This window comes from Scatophagus argus, chromosome 7, assembly GCF_020382885.2.
Source record: "Scatophagus argus isolate fScaArg1 chromosome 7, fScaArg1.pri, whole genome shotgun sequence".
Classification (NCBI taxonomy): Eukaryota; Metazoa; Chordata; class Actinopteri; family Scatophagidae; genus Scatophagus; species Scatophagus argus.
In genome coordinates, this window is record NC_058499.1 from 16,421,648 (window position 1) to 16,437,741 (window position 16,094).

The 16,094-nt window shown below is 42.0% G+C and overlaps 1 protein-coding gene across 1 annotated transcript; it reads left to right on the forward strand.

Annotated features, from left to right (window-relative positions):
• Positions 1–13,205: 13,205 nt before the first annotated feature.
• fjx1 (four-jointed box kinase 1) lies at positions 13,206–15,673 on the forward strand. The gene has a single exon (XM_046395266.1). The coding sequence runs from the start codon at positions 13,599–13,601 to the stop codon at positions 15,000–15,002; it is 1,404 nt and encodes a 467-aa protein (XP_046251222.1). The 5' UTR covers positions 13,206–13,598; the 3' UTR covers positions 15,003–15,673.
• Positions 15,674–16,094: the final 421 nt, after the last annotated feature.

A 16,094-nucleotide genomic window follows, 5' to 3' on the forward strand; every position in this document is an offset into this window, starting at 1 on the left:
ATATGAAGCTACAGCCAGGAGATCTTTAAAGCTCAGCTATTAACACGTTGGACCTCCTTTGTTTTATCTGCAAAAACTGTGACAAAAACAATTTGATGTTTGATGCAGGGTGTATGTGCCAGACTATTTACTGAATAGACTAGGTGTTTTATTACCTTTGGACAGGGCCGGGCTCACTGTTTACCCCTATTTTCTGTCTTTATGCAATAAGCTAAGCTGCCTGATTCTGGCTCCAGCAACATACCATTCAGACATGAAAGTGGTGTCCTCTCACCTAACTCCTAAAAGCGATTAAATGGACTTCCAAAAAAGGTAGACTATTCGTGTAACAACTGAACAATATCCACAAATGCACTTTTCTTCAAAGACTGTTTACCTCTTGAGGCTTTTCTGAAGCTTTCATCGGGTTGATATTAAGTCTCTTACAACACTTAAAATGTCCTTAATGCATTCTTCAATTTAAATGGTGGAGAAAATGATCTGAGATAGGTTTCCCCTTGATTCCAAACCTGTTCTCACATTTGTAGAGTTTAACAACAGAGAAGGAGCCAGTGAAAATAAACTTTTATTTATTTATTTTTTTTACAAGCATTGTATACTTTATGACCTCGTGGGTGTGTTTTATTTTAGCTGGATAAAACACTGGAATTAATTCATTTGTTGTTCCTTGCTCACATGGACTCTCCAAGCTGCATGCAAAAGCTGAGAGATCAAACGATTCCAAGCAGGCGATTCAAATATCCCGAGCAGTTTCCTAAAACAGCAGGATTCAGACCATAGAAGGAACACATGAGCAGTGCTCTAGTCTGTGTATGTGTTTGGTTGGGAAAACTGAAAAACAGGCTGAAATCAAGAGATGACAGAGGAACGAAGACTGAAAGATACACATAGAAAGAGCTGAGAAAACAAGGAAGACCACGAATAAAAGGAGCAACAGGAAATATTGTCTGTGTCAATGTTTTCTGCCCACCTTTCACCACCTTTCCACTGTTTGTCCAGATGCCTGATGGTTTATTATGTGAAACCCAACACTTTCAGGTTGAGGTGGACACTGAGACAGACTACAACTGGAGTCTATCTGACAGAATACAGAGTAGATTGCATATTTACCTTTTTTGTATTACCTACATAGAAAAGAACCCACAAAGGAATACATACAGGGCTGTTGCACCGAAAGCACAATAAACTGCCATAGACTGGGCAGTTATGTAATTTTAAAAAAAGATAATTGCTGAATTGTTCAAAGTTAATTCTGTGAATCTCTGAGTTATGTTATTCTAAACTCAAGAAATCGGGTATGAAAATGAACACCTTTTACATTCTGTCATAGTTCAAAGCATCCTTGTTAGCAGGTTTGTAAGATGATGCGCCGCGTTTTATTCTGCGCTTAACCTACCAAACTACTGGCTCTTGTGAATTTGGTCTGAAACTGCCGCCACACATTGACTTTCTCTAAAAACATCCTAAATTATCAAAATTGGAGATACATGTTTTTCACTTGACACTGAGGTAAGTGGGGTAGGGTAAGTTCATAAGTTCATAAAGTTCGATAACTCACCGGTATGTTTTTATCAGTATCTGTCTTGCCCACTTGATTGTAGGACACTCATATGTCCTGCTGATGCCTCCATTCATCATTACTGTAGTAGAGACATTCTCCTGAAGGGAAACATTTTCTCATGACCCACAGATCATGGTCATCCTGGGCTGCTTTATAGAAGCTTCTCAGTTGGCACCATAGTGACTGCAACTGGACAAAGAGAATGGGCCCCCTGCCCACAGTACAATCTCATTACTGAGTACATGAAGGAAATTGTGCAATAGGAGCACAACGAACTACCTGGGAGTCATTACATGTAATGGAATTCATTACTGACCACAGACTTATTACAAGGTTTCTAGAGACTATGTATAAAAATAAATGCAGTTGCAAAATACTCTCTGTTTCGTTCATTAGTAGTAGTGTTAGTTTGCTGCCGTTGCATCTGAGGTCCCAGAAATCTCAAGGGGTCGGACAAAATGAAGGTGTCTGCCTACGGAGCCATGTGGTTTTAATATGAAGGAATCTAATCATGGCTTCACGTTAATCCCATTTCTATGGCTACAGAGAGGACAAAGAGTAAACACGAGCGCCTTTATTTTCTAGCAGTTAATGGTGCCACTGTATGGAAACTAGGCCGGCTGCTTCACAGGTAAGACAAATGCCTGTAGCTGCTTTTTAGCAAAGCCGACGACAACTGTTGCCAGGAGCATAGTGCCATGACGAGAAGCAGTTTAGTGATTTAATAGCGCAGGACAGTGTCAAAGTGGTCCCCAAATATGCTTTCATTTATGTGCTGCACTCTAACGAGAACGTCCCATTTATGAAGACGGGTTGTTTTTATGAACTCTTTTAAGGTTCAGTACTCTCTCTGCACAGCCACTGTGTTTATGCATAATTATCTGTTCCTAAAGAGGAGCAGGACCTTGTCTGTCCTTACCAGTATATTTCCTTCATTACACATGTAGCCAAAGAGGAGGAGGACACAAAAAAACAGGAAAAATAGATGGTGATAATGACATGATAAGAAGTGACGCAGGATTAAAGAGAAAATTAGGCCAATTTAGTCTGAATGTACTGGAAGAGGATAAACAGTGTAAATGTCAGTGTGCCTGAACTTACTGACCCTGTCTTCATGGAGCCCATTCCCTGTATGCTCATAAGCTTCATTTTGACACTTCATATCAGGTATGCCATGCATGATGACATACAATGCCTGAAGAATTACATTGCACAATACTGATACTGCCCATCCAATTCCAGATCATTCAAAGCATTCTCAGTGCTTAAAATATTTATTATATTTAAGAAGTCTGGCCAGAAATAACATAGTTTTGATTCACATGTATCCACCCTTTGTTTTCAAGTCACACTCCAAATTGTCCTACTTAGTTTTGACTTACCTTAATCAGTCAGTTATAAGTCAGATCAAATACATTTCCAACTATTTTCTTTACTTCCTTCTGTGGTCCTCCTCAGTCTCCACCCAGTTAAGCTTTGTGGCTATGACGCCCTGACTGGAAATGACAAAAACTTGGGATTTTACATCCCATTACACCCTCTTAATGGGACAGCAACGGGTTCATCTGAAGGGGACTGCAACAGCAGGTAACAGCATTAAAGATTATTAATATGATATGGTGCATATAACTGACATATGCACATGTATGAATGACCTGTTGAGCTCCACACCCATATAATATCCAGCATGCAGCATGAACTTTTCCATATGTACCTCCTATATATTTGAGTGAGTCTCTGAAATGTAAACCCTCTGACAACCTGTAATCAGGAACTTCAAAGGGAAATGTGGGCTTTTTCTCCAAATCAGAACATAGCTGAGCCTTGCAAGAAATTTAATGGGAAACAACGTATTTTATTAAGAAGCAACTTCACCCAAGTGACAGCATGTGTGAAATATCCACAGGCATCAGCTTCTCATGTAAATCCACACATAGCCAAATGTGAAATGGGTCTGTACTTGCAAACTTCAGAAAACATTATTACACATGTTTCTTCAGTCTTAAACTGCTTAATCAAGATTTAAAAGCTTGAACCCAGAGAACTTAGTTACTTATTTTGAACATTTTCCAATAAAACCAGGGCTTTCCCCTTGAAAATAAATTGAAGACTGGCTATGTTTCAACAAGGTCACCTTCTCCTTCAATACTGTGAGTGGGATTGGTCTCAGAATAGTCTCACGCCATCATCCAAATGGCTCTCAAGATCATAAATCTTGTCTAGCCCATCCAAGCTTTATAGAGAGGCTGTAGACTCCAGCTATGAGGTCTAAAAAAGGGTGTTATTGCCATAGCCACAAAACTCTGAAAATCAATTTTTTGAAGGGGCAAGACTGACTGAAGTTGGGTAACAGCAACACTGGAAGCTCTTTTAGTAATTGCTGACCAAGCTCCCTCCTTGGAAGATGGAACCAAAAAAATGTCATTCTTATAATGGAAACCTCAGCAGTACACGGAAGGAGACAGACAGGGAGAGTATGGTATGCAGGAGGAGTGAGGAGACTTTCCATCTGCTCTGGGTTCCAACAGGGACTCGTGAGGTCTATGACACGAGGCACAGTGTCCTACGAACCTGCGTCTGCTTTTGTTTATTAGACAATTGCGTTTCCTTCCCTTATTCGTGCTGATCTCAGAGTGACCCTTGTTGTGTCATTGACTCCAAAGAACAGCCACGCGTGCAGACAAATGCTTCACACGGGAGAGTTTGTTTTGGTTCACCATGGCAACTAGGTTTCTGTTTTGGTCATCTTTTTTTTTTTTTTTTTTTTTGGTTTAAAAAAAAAAAACCCTTTGTTTGATCATACGCAGTGGAGCACCAAGGCTGTGCCATTGTGGCAGAAATAATTTGGTCAGAGAGGTATGGAGGAAAAAAAGAAAAAGTTGGTGTGAATGAGGTCACTGAGAGAGAGCAGAATGGAACCACTAAGCTACTTTAAAGGGGAAAACTGCCACCAAAAGCCCATTAACAGAAACCCAACATTTTACAGCATATCACCTCAGTTCCAGTTCTCTTACTCCTCTCCAACTGGGCTGCTTTAAGAGAAGTTTCTTTTCTCTGAGCTCTCTGTGTTTTGTTATTGGTTTCTATTGGTTATAGTTCTTGAGGAGTCTCCAGACAGGAGCCTGGTGATCTCAACATATTCTCAGTGACATAAGTGGCATTTTGTCTGAGGAATGGAACACTTGACAGGAGGAATTCACACTTTTATTGCACAGAGCCACTTAATGAGGCTTAACGTGGAAAACAAACAGCAGAGAGATCATGCTCATTGTGCAGCATGTCAGGATGTAGGGTGTGGATGTGGAGCTCCACCCTGTTGATACTTGATCTGTGGCGTGTATTTATAGTCACATTAATTTTGGATTTAGTTTTATGGGAGGGCTTGTTGCGCCGTGGCCTTCATAGTAACAGTGGATCCAGGGTGGTATTACTTTTCTGGTGTGCCAAATATTAAGCCTGACCCTGTGGCATACCTTAGTGCAATTAAATATGATACAGTAAAAAAGGAAAATACTGAGATCATGTGTATGGTACAAATAATAACATGACAACATATGTATTAGTGAATGGATCCTATTATTATCAGTATGGAATTAATTGTCTTTAATAACTGAGGTTGGCACACCATGTAGAAAACAAAAAGCTCATAACATAACCATGGTTATGAGAGATATATTGGTCTAAGTCTAACATATACTATTTAATTTATGTGTTGGTTTCACTGCATGTGTTGACAGGGTCCATGTCATCATAATAATGAAAGATTTTTTTTCAGCTGTTTAAGGGGTTGCTAAAATAAGCACAACAATGTATACCAAAGTATAATGTACATTAGAGTATCATAAAACAGACACATTCACTGTTTCTGTTGTTGTACCCAGTAGTCTTTCTTTTTCTTTACTCTTGCTTTTATTTCAGTGTTCTTGCCCTCAGAGTTAAAAATAAAATAGTACAAACAGCAGACAACATAATTAACATTGATCAAAGTCCTATATGAGGATCGAATGTGCACAGCAGCCTCTTGTGGCCAAACATGGAAAAACTCAAGCGTTTGAGAAATTGGACAAAGGTCCTGACTGCGCAGTAAACCGCATAGCAATACATACGTGATGGCACTAAAAAAGGACTCTGGAGTCCTTTTTTTGTCAGGATATTTTGCACTGCAGTATGTATGAATTCAGTGTAAATTAAAATACATACATTTTAAAATATTTATAACATACATAACATACAGCAGCCCTTGAGATAAAAGTGTCCTTGATAAATGCAGATAGTGTCTGTAATAGAATTTACATTATGGAAGGAGAGAAGCTGCCTGAGTGTGTGTGTGTGTGTGTGTGTGTGTGTGTGGGAGCGTGCATGCGCGGGCATGTGAGAGACATAGATTGAACAAGTGAGCGATTGACTTAAAAAAAAAAAAAAAACACCAGAAAATTAAATTAAACAAGAACAGAGAGAGTGGAAGCTCTTTCAGATTGTTAATTTTCCGAAAAATTAAAACGCTCTCCCACTGTCGACAGTGATGGCTCTGCACTTGTAATTTTTTGTTGCCATTTCAGTCCTCCCGAAAAATACAGTTAACTTCGAAAACCTTTGATCTTCTTCACAGATTCATCATGGCTGTCATTCTGTACTTTCCAGAGTAAAAGCAATGATGTTGAAAGGCCTGGACTAAATTAGTAGAATATCAAAGAGAGGATCACTTATCTAGGATCAATCCTCGAGTAAAATGAGCAAAAACTTAAAAAAAAAAAAAAAGATCTTAAATCAAAGCATGTTATTCTAAGATAACCTAAGACATTCGTCAGAAATAGCACCATGATCTTAAATAACTGATAAATTCTCCTGATAGATGTGGATGTGTTTCTGTTTCTCATAAATTTACCCTTACAGAACGGTTACATCATGCAATGCTCATACTGACGTCAAACCTCCTGTAACGTAGGGAGCTGAACACTGAACACAACACACTATATAGTATCAACTGGTGAGACTGTGGAGACACTCACCTTGGGATATTTGTTGCCTCTCTGCGATCTGATCTGTGTGTACAATGTTCTTGCTACAGGGAGCACAAAGATTCCCTAAGCATGACTAATTTCAGATGGCATTAATGTATGCAAACTTAATCCTGCAAACTGAATCACAAATGTGAAATTTGGTTTAAGCCAGGAATTCAAAAACATGCTTTTTAAGTGAGTGGGAGTGTTTATGTTAAGATGCATGTTGCTGTTTATCCTGTTCTTAATCTTTACTCCCTCTAGAGGGCGTCAAAGCCTACAAATCCATGAAATATCTTACAAGGAGCCGTGAGATGAATCTTAGGTTGCCCAAGAGGATGATGAAGACAAAGATGATATGACTTTTTTCTTTAGCTTCTGCCAGCAAGTTGCAAAAACCTGAACAAGGTAAAAGAAAATAAAAGAAAAAAAAAACAGAACCTTGTACCGCAGAACATCATTTTCTAGGGTTTCACGTGAAGCACATACCATCATTCCCACTTCCATCTGTTATGGAACATATTGATTTGCCATTTCAAGGAGCGAAATGGAATCAAAATGTCCAAAGCGAGAATCTCAGCAGGAAAGAAATGTAAGTTGTGGGCACTGAACTGGAACTGGAACCATAACTAATCACTCTGATCTCATTTTATTATTTATATTCCCACAGCTGGGCGAGGGCTGTTTGATCAATTTTCCGCTCCCTTCTTTTAACAGCAACGAGTCACTGCCACTACGTTAAATTATTCAATTGGGCCTGCTTTGTTGTTAATAGCAGTGATCATTCTTGCTTAAACGGCATAATTTATGTGCTGACAGCCAACAGTGATACAAACCTGTCCCGAGGGACACAAATCTATCAGTGGTGAGTGTGTCTACATGCCACATTAGAGATTCCAGGCACCAGTGAAGCATAGGAAAGTAAAATACAGTCAGCATCAAGGGCTATATGGAAAGGGCTCGTTCCACAAGGCCACAGTCATAAATGATCAAGTCTCCACTCTGTAGTTGACATCCAGTGAAATAAAGCTTATATCTAATGGCAAGAGGGCTGAGACTCCTCTCTGGGGTTTTGAAAGATGGAAAATCCTGTCTCATATACATGTGTAATGATTTTTGGCTCAGAAAGACAAACAGGATGTTGTTGTTTAATGCAGCACAGTTCAGAGAAAGGAACAAGGATTAAATGACAAGAGTAAAGAGATTAGTCCGGATTTAGACACGCTGCGCTAAGAGCACAAAAAGTTTTGCAAAACTAGACGATTTCTTTGTATCAAGTTGCACTATTTTTATATGTGACAAGATTGAGCTACCTCAGACAGTCTATCTTGCACGCTAATTTGGAGCGAGAGACTGAGTGAGTTATGTTTTCTGTTTTTTGGGTTGTTTTTTTTTTTTGTAAGACTTGTAGTGGTTGCCTAGAGTTCTTCTCCTTCTGGTTTGTTTGTTTACCCTTCCCCCACCAGGGTGCTGTCAACACTACCAGCCTTGTCGGTAGGAAAAGGTCAAAATGGCAAGAAGTCATTCCTGCGCCCTGGACTCCGGGCTGTTCCTTCCATTTACCCCTCCCAACACCATTATGGAGGAGCTGGAAAAAGGGAGTGTGAGGAAGGAATCTCAGGGTTAAAATAACAGAAACTTCTTGTCAGATGCTGCTGTGTGCATTTTTATATTAAAACCAAATCATCAAGTCTTTTTTTAGCTTTTGTATAAATGGGTACGTCTACCTAAATGTCTACCTACTACACTTCATTTTTCAACTAATGTCCAGCTTACATCTACTCAACATTTAGCATTGAAGTGTCAAAAAGCCACCAATCACGCCAGTTTCTAGTCAACTGGCGTGTTCACAGTATGCCCCATATGGCAAATAAGCAATAAAATGAGACTGCACAGGTCTCTTAGTGCAAATTCATGCTGTAAATTTAGTTATGTGAAATATGGGCTTTATTCTTACCACTAGTTTTATGATCTATAGAGAGAATGCCCTCAAGTCAAACCTGCCTGTTAACAACACTGTTCTATAGCTGAGCATGTTGCCGAAAGATTTCCCACTGATATGCACATCTCCATATATCTCTTTGAAAGAATGTGGCTGAATTCCCTTTCCTCTTGGTGGAAGCTGCTGCCATATGGCGAAAGCACTCAATGCTTTTCATTAGTGGTTGCTTGAACTGGTTTGAAATCTGGAGAGAATGAGGGGCAGCTGAGAAAGGAGGTGCATGTAAACCACAGCCCTCCTCCCTCACACATACAGAGGATACATTCCAATGTGATATGATGAGAGCAAGCACTTCACACTGTTCTCCCATTAAACTTGAAACTGCTAAATGTTTCACTGAAATGTTGGGAGGACATTCAACCACCATCCCTGATATTAACTGACTGCACAACCCCACAGAAGAGCCGGGGCACAGCCGTATCACACGGCACATTTCATCTGGAAAAAAATACACCAAGGCTTTGAATGTCATGGCTTTCCTAATAATGATCAGATGTTCTTGGGCTCTGCCTTTAGCCAATTTAAAGGAACGCCTCGCCACAAAGCACTGAGTACACTTGAGTCAATAAGCCAGTTAGCAGAAGGGAAAGTAAAAAGAATTCAATTTTTGACTTATTTAATAGGGGATTTGGTGTGGCAGGTCAGGGGGTGTAATCCAGGAGATTGGACACTGATTCTTTAATCGAGTAGCTCCACAGTACATCTCTTTCCTCCCCTCCCGATAGAGGGTCTCCCTTGTGTAGCGATGAATTTCAATGGCCCGCTCCTGTGCTTGTTCAAAACCCCCTTCTTTTAACTTCTGCTGCATGGGAACCAGATGGATATGGAGAGTACAGCACATCAGTAAGCCAAACCTTCTGCTTTTCCTTCATGGCTGAGAGAGTAATTCAGCATTCATTAAGAATAACTTATTCATTAGCAAATAGCAACAGACTAGTCATTGCTGAAAACCCTGTGCCTGCATATCAGGAAATTGGCAAAGTCAGGCTAATGAAACCACAGTGAATAGTTGAAAAAAAAAAAAAAAAAAGAAGGCTGCAGTTTGGTGGCTGTGTGCCATGCTCAGGTCCCAGCAGTGCAGAGGATCTCTCAATGTAGCAACAGCTTCGGTTTGATTCTGCACAGGCTGCTCGTTTCTGCTCACTGCCTTTGAGACCCCGGGTTTCAGTCTAGATAAAGCCAGGAGGGAAACTGCTGTTGTTTTAAAAACTGCATCACCCTTGAAACACTGTGGCTGTGAATTAAACTGTGTAACCTCACATATTCAATGGCAGCATAAAAAAAGCCAAGAAAGTAGTGTGCTGACTATAAGGTCCATTTTGTGCAATTTGTGCACTATTCCAAAGCGTTACTTGAGATAGGAGCTGAGATAAGTGCTGACAGGATCGTATGTCTGTCACCAGTAGTTAAAAGAAATGTCTTATCTGTCTCTGGAGTATTTATTGTAATGGTACATCCTCAACTGCAACTTTACTGGAGCTAAATTCTAGCACTCAGAATAGAGAGAAGCACATGCTGGGTTTCTTGAACAGATGGCAATATACCCCATTCTTGGATTCAAAGCAGGTATTGACAGTTCTGTGTGCATATGTACTCGCCACTAGAATACTAAATCAAAACACCATACCTCCTGCTTATTATCTGCTTCACTTGCTCTTTTTTTTTTTCAGAATAAACCCATACTAGCACAAACGCATGTCCAAAAGACGCACAGATATCTTCATCATACATAAAGCAGGAGACGAAGGATTCATTCCCATGGATCTCCTCCACCCTGTCCCTGATTCCCTGAGCATGAGTAATTGTCAGGCCCTGTGAAATAATCGGAGCTTTCAACGCTAATGGAAGCCCTGCACATTCATTATTCAGTCCAGGAAACAGAGTGCTGCAAAGCGTCAAGGGACCTGTGAGTTATTGCTCAGCATGAACTAACCTTAGACAACGGGGGAAGTGACAGAAGCCCACTGCACTTTCTCCTCCTCTGTCTCCATCCCTCTATGTCTCCTTTGACCCCCTCTGTCCACATATTCAGGAGGAGAGGCAACGCACATACAGCCCAAGATTGTATCACAGCTGCAGCGTAGTCAGATGGCCGGTGATGGGTGTACTGTGTGGCTGTAGTCAAAATGACAGACGGTCCGGGCTTTCTTGTGTCGCTGCAACGCCTGATCGCGGACAGCCATGACTGGTGGAGAAAGACTTTTCCCTGTGTTACAGCCCTCCTGGGACTGCTGTGGGATTTACGAGGGAAGTGGAGGGAGGAATGCAGCAGGAGGGGGGTGGGTGGGCTCAGAGGTTGACTGACCTGCAGATAGCACATAGCAAGAAACTGATAGGTTTGATATGAGAACATGCTCGCACTTGTGCTGAGGGAAAGGGATACCGTGAGCTGTGCTGCCAGTAAATACAGTTACTCAACAATCCTGAAAAGCAACACACATCAGACAGAATTCCAGCACCGCACTTAAGCCATCTTCATTTCCTATGTCTAGACACTGGAAATCTTGCTGCTACTCAGCTTTAAAGAGAAAACTGAGGGGAGCAGCGAAGGTGAAGCAGAGTTTTTCTGTCAGGTCCTGAGAACAAGCAGAGATAACATGCCATACTTGTACAGAACACATTCATTTAAACTAAAAATACTTGAAATTATCCTTTCCACACCAATCTACACTTGTATGTATTTAGTGAGCCTATTCAGTATCCCTCACTATTTGCATTTCCAGAACACAGAGTGCAATTTGCAATGACTAATTTGTTTCAACGGTTCCTACCACCAGACAGGAAAAAAAATCCACCTCCACAAAGACCCACTCTTTTGTCGACCGTGTTAGAAAAACATGCTCAGCCATGCACCACTACACAAACCGTTTCTTGAGATTCTAGGACTTGTAAACGCTCCTCTACTCGTGCACAACCCGGGGATTTTTCGTTCCCTCTGCACAGCCACTGCTGTCAATCTGCATTGCAGAATCAAACACAGGCTGAACAAATTGAACAAATTATTCTGCTGATGGCAGAAAAGACCAGAACATTCAACTTCACAAAACAGAAGTGAAAGCTACATATCAAAATAATTTCACCTGCCTGTCGACGAAAAGCCGTTTCCTGCATGTTCTTAGATATTGTAAGATATACTAGTGCGGATATTTTTAGTATGTCTCTTGTCAAATTATAAAATAGCGCGAATATAAGCATGAAGATAACAGTTTCAGAGCTCCAAGCATTTCAAGCATACATTAGTCTACCTCTAGTTTACAGGGTGTAATTGAGTATTCTTGTCTACGGCTGTCTTTTCGACTCAGGCAATTTAGCATGCCAGCATGTTGCTATAAAAATGACCCAGTTAATTTGATTAGGAAACTAAGGTTCAAGATACAGAGTGTGAAAACACGAGCTGAATGGTAAAGAGTGTGGGGGAATGCTAATGAGGAATAATTTAATGAGGGAGATGTGTACAAAGGGCTTTGTGAGCATGCATGTTACGTTTGGTTTAACAAAAGCACTGGACAAGGATGAAACAAGCAGCTGACTTTATTGTGCCCTCGGGTCTTCACAGGAAAATTCTGAAATATTTAGTGACAGAAATTGAAATAAACTTGATTTTTAAGGATACAAAGCAGGAGCATGAACTGTTTAAAACCGAAATGATGTAGTTGTATCAAGTGTATCATGAGTGAGCTCACTTCATCTGCTTGATATGGTTGAAAGTTCTGTTAAAAGTAAGTCGGTAAGCAGGCCTTGCGTTAACATTTTCTGTCATGGTGTCATGTATGGGCTAATTTTAAATATAATCCGATGTGTAAACAGAAAATGGCATACATTTAAACAACATTCACTTAAAATCGAGGCAACTTTAAATGAAACAATTAAATGATTGTTATTCAGGCTTTTGTTGCTCAGCACTCTGTAATTCAGCATACTGCAGCTTTCACTGCCATTGTTTAAAAGAAACTTAAAATTGTAGACCTAAATAAAGTAATCACATTGGATATTTGTTTTCATTTGTCTTCATTCAGTGCTCTTCAGCTCACTGACTTTTCCAGGTCTTATCTCCATCTGGCTATCAGTAGTCAAACATATGATTAGCTGGATATCAGGTGACCATCTAGTCAGGAACATGCTCTGCCATGCCATGTCTGGTCTGTGTGTTTAGTTTTTAACACTGTCCTAAAATCTGTGGCGTAAAAACGGGAATGGGTCCTACATTGTTCATCCACATGAAGGCCCTCAAACAGCTTTCAGGCTGAAGGTCAGCATCATTCCCTCACTTGCACTTTCATTTCAAATCCAACGTGCTCGAAATGTGTTATATCGATGATTGATACTGGATGATTTTTGTGATCCACAATGGACTTAGAAATAAAATAACAAGGTCTGAAAATGTTTTCTCACAACATTCGGGCAAACTGGGTTCAGGCAGATTCACCCTCTGCTCCATCCTCTGCCACATCGACACGGATATTCCGCTTGGTGCAGGTACGAAATATTCTGTTTACCATGGTGACATTATTTCCAAAGTATTTCAGCCCTAGGTATCAATTATCGTAATGGCTGCCTCTGCCAATACCACACAATCCTCTCGCATCACACACACTTAAAAAGTGGCGCTGTGCACTTGCTCCGCTCCTCTCTGAACCCTCCTTCCCACGATCCGCCCACCATCTCGGGACTGGAGTCACGTGTCTCGCCGCCTAGTGTCTCTCTGCGAGCCGACACCACCAAATATCAAAACTCACCCAGCGCCCAGTGGAGAGAGAGAGAGAGAGAGAGAGGGAGAGACGGAGAGGGGCGAAGATGACAGACGGAGAGGTGTACGCGGACAGAAAGCACCTACGACGCCAGTGGGCAATAACGGAGGGCGCTCACTAGTAGATACCCGCTATGGTGAACCAAAATGTTCCTTCTCTTTCCCACAGAGGGGAGATATGGCAAGGCATCTGAGCAGGACGGGAGATGAGGTTCACACCGTTTCGGAGACTCTCTTCCTCCTGTGATCTCACTCAGTCCGCCTGTGAGCCACGGGGCTTTGGGGTGTATGGGACACGCGGCGCACTGCTCTCAGCCGCTCCAGCTCAACTGTGAACTGAAGAAATTTCTTTTTTGTGTTTTATTTAAACCTGCTGGAGCTCCTTGGGTATCTGAAGGCAAGTGTGGTCTCACCATGAGGGCTGTTTCAGCAAACTTATTCGCTCTTCTTTTATTGTGCGCCCTGGCAAGTGTTTTCTACGTCTGGAGCGCACTGGATAACCGTTTGGAGCGACACAAACGGAGGCTCTCCGTACCGGGCGGAGGCTCTTTTCACCAAGTTCTCCCAGCGGACCTGTCTGCCAAAACTTTCCGGGTTTTGCTCGCTGTCCCAGCGGCACAAAGACCGCACTTGGGGGGCAGACTCGAGGCTCACAACCTCACTGATCAAGCTGCAGGAAGTCGAGATTACCATGTGAATGGGGATAACAAGAGGTCAGCGCGGCGGGAGGGTCCGGTCAAGTTGGGCTCCCCTGTGGAGGATGGGATATTTTGGAGTGAATGGCTGGAGGATCTCCTCCCTGCAGGCTTCACAGAGGAATACGCTCGGACATGGCGAGGGAGAGCCAGGACATACCGGATAGTGAAGCTGGAGCCTGGATGCGGCAGGATATCTAATCAGCTCGCCACTTTTGCAGATGGGACCAAAGCATGCGTGCGTTACGGTATAAACGCGGATCAGGTGCAAGGAGAAGCTTTAACATATTATCTTGCCAGTTTGTTAGGCATCACAAACCTGCCTCCTCTCATACTGTCCCAGCTGAGCGGAGACAGCGAACAATGGGCAGCTGTGAGGACGCGGATAGATGGTTTACAGTGGAGTGATCAGGCCGTGGTTTCTCTCACTGAGTGGGTCTCCAACCTGACAGGGGTGGTCACACCTGCGCCGCTCAGACAGGAGAGCAGCGGGCTGCACCCTGTGCTCGAGGTACTCTGGAACAAGACCACAGCGGAGCTGCTGGAGCTGATGCAGTGGACCGACTTGATCATATTCGACTACCTGACTGCAAACTTCGACAGACTCGTAAGCAATCTGTTCAGCCTGCAGTGGGATTCGCGCGTAATGGAGAGGGAAACCAACAACCTCCTCAGAACACCCCACGGTGACCTTGTATTCATAGACAATGAGGCGGGACTCGTGCACGGGTTTCGAGTGCTGAACATGTGGGAGAAATATCACAGTACAGTATTGAGCTCTGTGTGTATATTCAGGAAAAGGACCACGCAGCGCGTGACGGAGTTGCACCGACGCAAAGACTCCAGAAAAAGGCTGCTGGAGCTTTACAGGGACAGCGAGCCTTTGTCTTCAGAATTAGGATTTCTCTCAGACGAGCATGCTGGTGTTCTCCAGGACAGGATAGACAGATTATACAAACACATTTTGCATTGCAAAGGAAAGTACAGCCAGCTGTGAACATTCAGCACGCACAGGTGACGGAGTTGCTGCCTGCACGGTAATGAGCTTTGCAAACGCGACTGGCACACCTGTGCTACACATTACACAAAACTGTCTTGAATATCCAGCTGAACTACCTCCTGTGAATAGAATGTGTTGCCTACTTTATAAGTAACGATTTCTGACACATGTTTTTAAGCTCCCTGGTGAGATTTCCACTGTATGCCTCACAGACAGGAATGATAAAGGTCAGATTATCTTGTCTTACTTACCACACTGATGCTCACCCGAAGGGGATTAATTGTAAAGTGTAGGCAATATGTGTGATTATAGGGTATCATAATGCAGCCCTTCATTATTTGGATTCTTGCCTCCTGTCTTGCCTATGCCTTAATATATGTTGACTCTTGAATACTGTATTTCTGTTGACATCTGGGCCGCTTTTTTATAGAAAACTGTTTGCACAGTGCGTTGTCATAGCAGCACCTGCACTCTTGTAATTGTGTTTGGATTGCATATTCAGCCTTAAAGTCACAGGCATATCATATACATTGTACATGTTGTAATTATGTTGTAAATATTGTCTGTCAACCTGTTTTGGGGAATTTGATGCTCCATTAACTTAAGGTGCATTGTGACATTCCAAAATCTGTTGTCTTTTTTGATAAATACACTGTAATATAATTGAACCGATCTCAGACTGTGTTTTGTATGCAGTTTGTACTTAACTACCTTATTAGAGTGCATAAAACTTTTATGTTGTCTGTGCGAAGCACTGGGATTTTTCAAGCATCTGTACTTGCCCATTACAGTGCTCTCATTGTGCTGTAGAAATATCTATCTATGACACTGTTCCCCGGGAGCCATTCTGTCAGCCACAGGCACGCTACAACAGGAATCTCAAATCCCCTTTATAATCTCCTCCAGAATGATGAACTGAAGGAGACAACAGACATTGCTTGACATCCTTTGAAAAGGGGCTTTACTGTTCCCCATATCAAAACTTCCTCCTTTTCAGAAGACACAGATTACAGAATATTTGTCAGTCTAATAAAGTCGGTGAACCTGCGACCAAGGCTGCATGGCTTATTGGTTCAAGCTGTTCATTTG